The sequence below is a fragment of the Lepisosteus platostomus genome, chromosome 5 (genome assembly GCF_059453375.1).
Source record: "Lepisosteus platostomus isolate fLepPlt1 chromosome 5, fLepPlt1.hap1, whole genome shotgun sequence".
NCBI lineage: Eukaryota > Metazoa > Chordata > Actinopteri > Semionotiformes > Lepisosteidae > Lepisosteus > Lepisosteus platostomus.
In genome coordinates this window covers 69,788,974-69,801,979 of record NC_142615.1, presented here as the reverse complement: position 1 = coordinate 69,801,979, position 13,006 = coordinate 69,788,974, and the positions used below count along the sequence as shown (strand labels likewise).

Here is a 13,006-nt window from a genome sequence, read left to right as displayed (position 1 = left end):
CCACACCTCCCACTACAACAACCGAGCCTCCCACTACAACCACACCTCCCACTACAACAACCGCGCCTCCCACTACAACAACCGAGCCTCCCACTACAACCAATCCTCCCACTACAACAACCGAGCCTCCCACTACAACAACCACGCCTCCCACTACATCAACCACACCTCCCACTACAACAACCGAGCCTCCCACTACAACATCCGAGCCTCCCACTACAACTACACCTCCCACTACAACAACCGAGCCTTCCACTACAACAACCGAGCCTTCCACTACAACCACACCTCCCACTACAACAACCGAGCCTCCCACTACAACAACCACGCCTCCCACTACATCAACCACACCTCCCACTACAACAACCGAGCCACCCACCACTACTACACCTCCCACTACACCAACCGAGCCTCCCAATACAACAAGCGAGCCTCCCACTACAACAACCGAGCCTCCCACTACAACCACACCTCCCACTACAACAACTGAGCCTCCCACTACAACAACCGAGCCTCCCACTACATCAACCACACCTCCCACTACAACAACAGAGACTCCCACTACAACAACCGAGCCTGCCACTACAACCGCACCTCCCACTACAACAACGGAGCCTCCCACTACAACAACCACACCTCCCACTACAACAACCGAGCCTCCCACTACAACAACCGAGCCTCCCACTACTACTGCACCTCCCACTACAACAACCACACCTCCCACTACAACAACCACACCTCCCACTACAACAACCGAGCCTCCCACTACAACCACACCGCCCACTACAACAACCGAGACTCCCACTACAACAACCACACCTCCCACTACAACAAGCGAGCCTCCCACTACAACAACCACACCTCCCACTACAACAAGCGAGCCTCCCACTACAACAACCGAGCCTCCCACTTCAACAACCACACCTCCCACTACAACAACCGAGCCTCCCACTACAACAACCGAGCCTCCCACTACTACCGCACCTCCCACTACAACAACCGAGCCTCCAACTACAACAACCGAGCCTCCCACTACAACCGAGCCTCCCACTACAACAACCGAGCCTCCGACTACATCAACCACACCTCCCACTACAACAACCGAGCCTCCCACAACTACTACTACACCTCCCACTACAACAACCGAGCCTCCCACTACATCAACCACACCTCCCACTACAACAAGCGAGCCTCCCACTACTACCGCACCTCCCACTACAACAACCGAGCCTCCCACTACAACCGAGCCTCCCACTACAACAACCGAGCCTCCCACTACATCAACCACACCTCCCACTACAACAACCGAGCCTCCCACTACAACCACACCTCCCACTACAACAACCGAGCCTCCCACTACAACTACACCTCCCACTACAACAACCGAGCCTCCCACTACAACCACACCGCCCACTACAAAAACCGAGACTCCCACTACAACAACCACACCTCCCACTACAACAAGCGAGCCTCCCACTACAACAACCACACCGCCCACTACAACAACCGAGACTCCCACTACAACAAATACACCTCCCACTACAACAACCGAGCCTCCCACTACAACAACCGTGCCTCCCACTACTACTGCACCTCCCACTACAACAACCACACCTCCCAATACAACAACCACACCTCCCACTGCAACATCCGAGCCTCCCACTACAACCACACCGCCCACTACAACAACCGAGCCTCCCACTACAACAACCACACCTGCCACTACAACAACCGAGCCTCCCACTACAACAACAGAGCCTCCCACTACAACAAGCGAGCCTCCAACTACAACAACCACACCTCCCACTACAACAACCGAGACTCCCACTACAACAACCACACCTCCCACTACAACAACCGAGCCTCCCACTACAACAACCGAGCCTCCCACTACTACTGCACCTCCCACTACAACAACCACACCTCCCACTACAACAACCACACCTCCCACTACAACAACCGAGCCTCCCACTACAACAACCACGCCTCCCACTACAACAACCGAGCCTCCCAATACAACAAGCGAGCCTCCAACTACAACAACCGAGCCTCCCACTACAACCACACCTCCCACTACAACAACTGAGCCTCCCACTACAACAACCGAGCCTGCCACTACAACCACACCTCCCACTACAACAACGGAGCCTCCCACTACAACAACCGAGCCTCCCACTACATCAACCACACCTCCCACTACAACAACCGAGCCTCCCAATACAACAAGCGAGCCTCCAACTACAACAACCACACCTCCCACTACAACAACCGAGCCTCCCACTACATCAACCACACCTGCCACTACAACAACCGAGCCTCCCAATACAACAACCGAGCCTCCCACTACAACAACTACACCTCCCACTACAACAACCGAGCCTCCCAATACAACAACCGAGCCTCCCACTACAACAACTACACCTCCCACTACAACAACCGAGCCTCCCACTACAACAACCACACCTCCCACTACAACAAGCGAGCCTCCCACTACTACTACTGCACCTCCCACTACAACAACCGAGCCTCCCACTACATCAACCACACCTCCCACTACATCAACCGAGCCTCCCACTACAACAACACAGACTCCCACTACAACAACCGAGCCTCCCACTACAACTACACCTCCCACTACAACAACCGAGCCTCCCACTACAACAACCGAGCCTCCCACTACAACAACCACACCTACCACTACAACAACTGAGCCTCCCACTACTACTACTACACCTCCCACTACAACAAGTAAGCCTCCCACTACAACAACCACACCTGCCACTACAACAACCGAGCCTCCCACTACAACAACCGAGCCTCCCACTACTACTGCACCTCCCACTATAACAACCGAGCCTCCCACTACAACAACCACACCTCCCACTACAACAACCGAGCCTCCCACTACAACAACCGAGCCTCCCACTACAACAACAGAGCCTTCCACTACAACCACAACTCCCACTACAACAACTGAGCCTCCCACTACAACAACCACACCTCCCACTACAACAACTGAGCCTCCCAATACAACAAGCGAGCCTCCAACTACAACAACCGAGCCTCCCACTACAACTACACCTCCCACTACAACAACTGAGCCTCCCACTACAACAACCACACCTCCCACTACAACAACCGAGCCTCCCAATACAACAAGCGAGCCTCCAACTACAACAAGCGAGCCTCCAACTACAACAAGCGAGCCTCCAACTACAACAACCGAGCCTCCCTCTACAACAACTACACCTCCCACTACAACAACCGAGCCTCCCACTACAACAACCGAGCCTCCCACTACAACAACCACACCTCCCACTACAACAACCGAGCCTCCCACTACAACAACAACACCTCCCACTACAACAACCACACCTCCCACTACAACAAGCGAGCCTCCCACTACTACACCTCCCACTACAACAAGTGAGCCTCCCACTACAACAACCACACCTGCCACTACAACAACCGAGCCTCCCACTACAACCACACCTCCCACTACAACAAGTGAGCCTCCCACTACAACAACCACACCTGCCACTACAACAACCGAGCCTCCCACTACAACCACACCTCCCACTACAACAACCGAGCCTCCCACTACAACTACACCTCCCACTACAACAACCGAGCCTCCCACTACAACAACCACACCTCCCACTACAACAACCGAGCCTCCCACTACAACAACCACACCTCCCACTACAACAACCGAGCCTCCCACTACAACAACCGAGCCTCCCACTACAACCACACCTCCTACTACAACAACCGAGCCTCCCATTACAACAACCGAGCCTGCCACTACAACCACACCTCCCACTACAACAACGGAGCCTCCCACTACAACAACCGAGCCTCCCACTACATCAACCACACCTCCCACTACATCAACCACACCTCCCACTACATCAATCACACCTCCCACTACAACAAGCGAGCCTCCCACTACAACTACACCTCCCACTACAACAACGGAGCCTCCCACTACAACAACCGAGCCTCCCACTACATCAACCACACCTCCCACTACATCAACCACACCTCCCACTACATCAATCACACCTCCCACTACAACAAGCGAGCCTCCCACTACAACTACACCTCCCACTACAACAACCGAGCCACCCACTACAACAACAGAGCCTTCCACTACAACCACAACTCCCACTACAACAACCGAGCCTCCCACTACAACAACCACACCTCCCACTACAACAACCGAGCCACCCACCACTACTACACCTCCCACTACAACAAGCGAGCCTCCCACTACAACCACTAAGCCTCCCACTACTACTACACCTCCCACTACAACAACCGAGCCTCCCACTACAACAACCGAGCCTCCCACTACAACCACACCTCCCACTACAACAACCGAGCCTCCCACTACAACCACACCTCCCACTACAACAACCGAGCCTCCCAATACAACAAGCGAGCCTCCCAATACAACAACTGAGCCTCCCACTACAACCACACCTCCCACTACAACAACCGAGCCTCCCACTACAACCACTACTCCCACTACAACAACCGAGCCTTCTACTATAACTACACCTCCCACTACAACAACCGAGCCTCCCACTACAACAACCGAGCCTTCCACTACAACCACTACTCCCACTACAACAACCGAGCCTCCCACTACAACAACACCTCCCACTACAACAACCGAGCCTCCCACTACCACACCTCCCACTACAACAACCGAGCCTCCCACTACAACAACCGAGCCTCCCACTATAACAACCACACCTCCCACTACAACAAGCGAGCCTCCCACTACAACAACCACACCTGGCACTACAACAACCGAGCCTCCCACTACAACAACTGAGCCTCCCACTACAACAACCGAGCCTCCCACTACACCAAGCACATCTCCCACTACAACAACCGAGCCTCCCACTACAACAACCACACCTCCCACTACAACAGAGCCTCCCACTACAACCACTACTCCCACCACAACAACCGAGCCTCCCACTACTACTGCACCTCCCACTACAACAACCACACCTCCCACTACAACAACCACACCTCCCACTACAACAACCGAGCCTCCCACTACAACCACACCGCCCACTACAACAACCGAGACTCCCACTACAACAACCACACCTCCCACTACAACAAGCGAGCCTCCCACTACAACAACCGAGCCTCCCACTTCAACAACCACACCTCCCACTACAACAACCGAGCCTCCCACTACAACAACCGAGCCTCCCACTACTACCGCACCTCCCACTACAACAACCGAGCCTCCAACTACAACAACCGAGCCTCCCACTACAACCGAGCCTCCCACTACAACAACCGAGCCTCCGACTACATCAACCACACCTCCCACTACTACAACCGAGCCTCCCACAACTACTACTACACCTCCCACTACAACAACCGAGCCTCCCACTACATCAACCACACCTCCCACTACAACAAGCGAGCCTCCCACTACTACCGCACCTCCCACTACAACAACCGAGCCTCCCACTACAACCGAGCCTCCCACTACAACAACCGAGCCTCCGACTACATCAACCACACCTCCCACTACAACAACCGAGCCTCCCACTACAACTACACCTCCCACTACAACAACCGAGCCTCCCACTACAACCACACCGCCCACTACAACAACCGAGACTCCCACTACAACAACCACACCTCCCACTACAACAAGCGAGCCTCCCACTACAACAACCACACCGCCCACTACAACAACCGAGACTCCCACTACAACAACCACACCTCCCACTACAACAACCGAGCCTCCCACTACAACAACCGAGCCTCCCACTACTACTGCACCTCCCACTACAACAACCACACCTCCCAATACAACAACCACACCTCCCACTACAACAACCGAGCCTCCCACTACAACCACACCGCCCACTACAACAACCGAGCCTCCCACTACAACAACCACACCTGCCACTACAACAACCGAGCCTCCCACTACAACAACAGAGCCTCCCACTACAACAAGCGAGCCTCCAACTACAACAACCACACCTCCCACTACAACAAGCGAGCCTCCCACTACAACAACCACACCGCCCACTACAACAACCGAGACTCCCACTACAACAACCACACCTCCCACTACAACAACCGAGCCTCCCACTACAACAACCGAGCCTCCCACTACTACTGCACCTCCCACTACAACAACCACACCTCCCACTACAACAACCACACCTCCCACTACAACAACCGAGCCTCCCACTACAACAACCACGCCTCCCACTACTACTACTACACCTCCCACTACAACAACCGAGCCTCCCAATACAACAAGCGAGCCTCCAACTACAACAACCGAGCCTCCCACTACAACCACACCTCCCACTACAACAACGGAGCCTCCCACTACAACAACCGAGCCTCCCACTACATCAACCAAACCTCCCACTACAACAACCGAGCCTCCCAATACAACAAGCGAGCCTCCAACTACAACAACCACACCTCCCACTACAACAACCGAGCCTCCCACTACATCAACCACACCTGCCACTACAACAAGCGAGCCTCCCACTACAACAACCGAGCCTCCCACTACTACTGCACCTCCCACTACAACAACCACACCTCCCACTACAACAACCACACCTCCCACTACAACAACCGAGCCTCCCACTACAACAACTACACCTCCCACTACAACAACCGAGCCTCCCAATACAACAACCGAGCCTCCCACTACAACAACTACACCTCCCACTACAACAACCGAGCCTCCCAATACAACAACCGAGCCTCCCACTACAACAACTACACCTCCCACTACAACAACCGAGCCTCCCACTACAACAACAGAGCCTTCCACTACAACCACAACTCCCACTACAACAACCGAGCCTCCCACTACAACAACCACACCTCCCACTACAACAACCGAGCCACCCACCACTACTACACCTCCCACTACAACAACTGAGCCTCCCACTACAACAACCACACCTCCCACTACAACAACTGAGCCTCCCAATACAACAAGCGAGCCTCCAACTACAACAAGCGAGCCTCCAACTACAACAACCGAGCCTCCCACTACAACTACACCTCCCACTACTACAACTGAGCCTCCCACTACAACAACCACACCTCCCACTACAACAACCGAGCCTCCCAATACAACAAGCGAGCCTCCAACTACAACAAGCGAGCCTCCAACTACAACAAGCGAGCCTCCAACTACAACAACCGAGCCTCCCTCTACAACAACTACACCTCCCACTACAACAACCGAGCCTCCCACTACAACAACCGAGCCTCCCACTACAACAACCACACCTCCCACTACAACAACCGAGCCTCCCACTACAACAACCACACCTCCCACTACAACAACCACACCTCCCACTACAACAAGCGAGCCTCCCACTACTACACCTCCCACTACAACAAGTGAGCCTCCCACTACAACAACCACACCTGCCACTACAACAACAGAGCCTCCCACTACAACCACACCTCCCACTACAACAACCACACCTGCCACTACAACAACCGAGCCTCCCACTACAACCACACCTCCCACTACAACAAGTGAGCCTCCCACTACAACAACCACACCTGCCACTACAACAACCGAGCCTCCCACTACAACCACACCTCCCACTACAACAACCGAGCCTCCCACTACAACAACCGAGCCTCCCACTACAACTACACCTCCCACTACAACAACCGAGCCTCCCACTACAACAACCACACCTCCCACTACAACAACCGAGCCTCCCACTACAACAACCACACCTCCCACTACAACAACCGAGCCTCCCACTACAACAACCGAGCCTCCCACTACAACCACACCTCCTACTACAACAACCGAGCCTCCCATTACAACAACCACGCCTCCCACTACTACTACTACACCTCCGAATACAACAAGCGAGCCTCCAACTACAACAACCGAGCCTCCCACTACAACCACACCTCCCACTACAACAACTGAGCCTCCCACTACAACAACCGAGCCTGCCACTACAACCACACCTCCCACTACAACAACCGAGCCTCCCAATACAACAACCGAGCCTCCCACTACAACAACTACACCTCCCACTACAACAACCGAGCCTCCCACTACAACAACAGAGCCTTCCACTACAACCACAACTCCCACTACAACAACCGAGCCTCCCACTACAACAACCACACCTCCCACTACAACAACCGAGCCACCCACCACTACTACACCTCCCACTACAACAACTGAGCCTCCCACTACAACAACCACACCTCCCACTACAACAACTGAGCCTCCCAATACAACAAGCGAGCCTCCAACTACAACAAGCGAGCCTCCAACTACAACTACACCTCCCACTACAACAACTGAGCCTCCCACTACAACAACTGAGCCTCCCACTACAACAACCACACCTCCCACTACAACAACCGAGCCTCCCAATACAACAAGCGAGCCTCCAACTACAACAAGCGAGCCTCCAACTACAACAAGCGAGCCTCCAACTACAACAACCGAGCCTCCCTCTACAACAACTACACCTCCCACTACAACAACCGAGCCTCCCACTACAACAACCGAGCCTCCCACTACAACAACCACACCTCCCACTACAACAACCGAGCCTCCCACTACAACAACCACACCTCCCACTACAACAACCACACCTCCCACTACAACAAGCGAGCCTCCCACTACTACACCTCCCACTACAACAAGTGAGCCTCCCACTACAACAACCACACCTGCCACTACAACAACAGAGCCTCCCACTACAACCACACCTCCCACTACAACAACCACACCTGCCACTACAACAACCGAGCCTCCCACTACAACCACACCTCCCACTACAACAAGTGAGCCTCCCACTACAACAACCACACCTGCCACTACAACAACCGAGCCTCCCACTACAACCACACCTCCCACTACAACAACCGAGCCTCCCACTACAACAACCGAGCCTCCCACTACAACTACACCTCCCACTACAACAACCGAGCCTCCCACTACAACAACCACACCTCCCACTACAACAACCGAGCCTCCCACTACAACAACCACACCTCCCACTACAACAACCGAGCCTCCCACTACAACAACCGAGCCTCCCACTACAACCACACCTCCTACTACAACAACCGAGCCTCCCATTACAACAACCACGCCTCCCACTACTACTACTACACCTCCGAATACAACAAGCGAGCCTCCAACTACAACAACCGAGCCTCCCACTACAACCACACCTCCCACTACAACAACTGAGCCTCCCACTACAACAACCGAGCCTGCCACTACAACCACACCTCCCACTACAACAACGGAGCCTCCCACTACAACAACCGAGCCTCCCACTACATCAACCACACCTCCCACTACATCAATCACACCTCCCACTACAACAAGCGAGCCTCCCACTACAACTACACCTCCCACTACAACAACGGAGCCTCCCACTACAACAACCGAGCCTCCCACTACATCAACCACACCTCCCACTACATCAACCACACCTCCCACTACATCAATCACACCTCCCACTACAACAAGCGAGCCTCCCACTACAACTACACCTCCCACTACAACAACCGAGCCACCCACTACAACAACAGAGCCTTCCACTACAACCACAACTCCCACTACAACAACCGAGCCTCCCACTACAACAACCACACCTCCCACTACAACAACCGAGCCACCCACCACTACTACACCTCCCACTACAACAAGCGAGCCTCCCACTACAACCACTAAGCCTCCCACTACTACTACACCTCCCACTACAACAACCGAGCCTCCCACTACAACCACTAAGCCTCCCACTACTACTACACCTCCCACTACAACAACCGAGCCTCCCACTACAACAACCGAGCCTCCCACTACAACCACACCTCCCACTACAACAACCGAGCCTCCCACTACAACCACACCTCCCACTACAACAACCGAGCCTCCCAATACAACAAGCGAGCCTCCCAATACAACAACTGAGCCTCCCACTACAACCACACCTCCCACTACAACAACCGAGCCTCCCACTACAACCACTACTCCCACTACAACAACCGAGCCTCCCACTATAACTACACCTCCCACTACAACAACCGAGCCTCCCACTACAACAACCGAGCCTTCCACTACAACCACTACTCCCACTACAACAACCGAGCCTCCCACTACAACAACACCTCCCACTACAACAACCGAGCCTCCCACTACCACACCTCCCACTACAACAACCGAGCCTCCCACTACAACAACCGAGCCTCCCACTATAACAACCACACCTCCCACTACAACAAGCGAGCCTCCCACTACAACAACCACACCTGGCACTACAACAACCGAGCCTCCCACTACAACAACTGAGCCTCCCACTACAACAACCGAGCCTCCCACTACACCAAGCACATCTCCCACTACAACAACCGAGCCTCCCACTACAACAACCACACCTCCCACTACAACAGAGCCTCCCACTACAACCACTACTCCCACCACAACAACCGAGCCTCCCACTACTACTGCACCTCCCACTACAACAACCGAGCCTCCCACTACAACAACCACACCTCCCACTACAACAAGCGAGCCTCCCACTACAACAACAGAGCCTTCCACTACAACCACAACTCCCACTACAACAACCGAGCCTCCCACTACAACAGCCACACTTCCCACTACAACAACTGAGCCTCCCACTACAACAACCGAGCCTCCCACTACAACAACTGAGCCTCCCACTACAACAACAGAGCCTTCCACTACAACCACACCTCCCACTACAACAACCGAGCCTCCCACTACAACCACACTTCCCACTACAACAACCGAGCCACCCACTACAGCAACCACACCTGCCACTACAACAACTGAGCCTCCCACTACTACTACTACACCTCCCACTACAACAACCGAGCCTCCCACTATAACAACCACACCTCCCACTACAACAAGCGAGCCTCCCACTTCAACAACCACACCTGGCACTACAACAACAGAGCCTCCCACTACAACCACTACTCCCACCACAACAACCGAGCCTCCCACTACAACTACACCTCCCACTACAACAACCGAGCCTCCCACTACAACTACACCTCCCACTACAACAACCGAGCCTCCCACTACAACAACCACACCTCCCACTACAACAACCGAGCCTCCCAATACAACAACCACGCCTCCCACTACAACAACCACACCTGGCACTACAACAACCGAGCCTCCCACTACTACTGCACCTCCCACTACAACAACCGAGCCTCCCACTACAACAACCACACCTCCCACTACAACAAGCGAGCCTCCCACTACAACAACAGAGCCTTCCACTACAACCACAACTCCCACTACAACAACCGAGCCTCCCACTACAACAGCCACACTTCCCACTACAACAACTGAGCCTCCCACTACAACAACCGAGCCTCCCACTACAACAACTGAGCCTCCCACTACTACTACACCTCCCACTACAACAACTGAGTCTCCCACTACAACAACCGAGCCTCCCACTACAACAGCCACACCTCCCACTACAACAACCGCGCCTCCCACTACTACTACTACACCTCCCACTACAACAACCGAGCCTCCCACTACATCCACACCTCCCACTACAACAACCACACCTCCCACTACAACAACCACACCTCCCACTACAACAACTGAGCCTCCCACTACAACCACTACTCCCACTACAACAACCAAGCCTCCCACTACTACTGCACCTCCCACTACAACAACCGAGCCTCCCACTACAACAACCACACCTCCCACTACAACAAGCGAGCCTCCCACTACAACAACAGAGCCTTCCACTACAACCACACCTCCCACTACAACAACCGAGCCTCCCACTACAACCACTAAGCCTCCCACTACTACTACACCTCCCACTACAACAACTGAGTCTCCCACTACAACAACCGAGCCTCCCACTACAACCACACCTCCCACTACAACAACCGAGCCTCCCACTACAACCACACCTCCCACTACAACAACCGAGCCTCCCAATACAACAAGCGAGCCTCCCAATACAACAACTGAGCCTCCCACTACAACCACACCTCCCACTACAACAACCGAGCCTCCCACTACAACCACTACTCCCACTACAACAACCGAGCCTTCTACTATAACTACACCTCCCACTACAACAACCGAGCCTCCCACTACAACAACCGCGCCTCCCACTACTACTACTACACCTCCCACTACAACAACCGAGCCTCCCACTACATCCACACCTCCCACTACAACAACCACACCTCCCACTACAACAACCACACCTCCCACTACAACCACTACTCCCACTACAACCACTACTCCCACTACAACAACCAAGCCTCCCACTACATCCACACCTCCCACTACAACAACCGAGCCTCCAACTACAACAACCACACCTCCCACTACAACAACTGAGCCTCCCACTACAACCACTACTCCCACTACAACAACCAAGCCTCCCACTACAACCACACCTCCCACTACAACAAGCGAGCCTCCCACTACAACAACTGAGCCTCCCACTACTACTACACCTCCCACTACAACAACTGAGCCTCCCACTACAACCACTACTCCCACTACAACAACCGAGCTTCCCACTACAACAACCACACCTCCTACTACAACAACTGAGCCTCCCACTACAACAACCACAGTTCCCACTACAACTACACCTCCCACTACAACAACCGAGCCTCCATCCACAACAACCACACCTCCCACTATAACAACCACACCTCCCACTACAACAACCGAGTCTCCCACTACAACAAATACAGCTGGTTCTACATCTACTACAACCGCCGCTGTCCTGGAGATCTCCCGTGCTGTCATGTTCAGAATCAATCAACTTTTCTCCCAAGATCTGAAGGACCCGACCAGCAGCCTTTACAAACAGATGAAGGCTAATATAACCAGTGAGGTATGTACGTCTGCGTATCCCTGCTTGTGGCGGAACGGACTGAGTGAAATAGTGCTGATGAA

At 54.0% G+C, this 13,006-nt stretch overlaps 1 protein-coding gene across 1 annotated transcript in view; it reads left to right on the top strand.

Annotated features, from left to right (window-relative positions):
* The window catches only part of LOC148671983 (uncharacterized), a 38,256-nt gene that overhangs the window by 20,755 nt on the left and 4,495 nt on the right, over positions 1–13,006 (top strand). Inside the window, exon 7 of the mRNA XM_088631062.1 lies at positions 9,407–12,944. Coding sequence (XP_088487188.1) covers positions 9,407–12,944 — 3,538 coding nt within the window. The remainder of the gene's footprint in view (positions 1–9,406; positions 12,945–13,006) is intronic.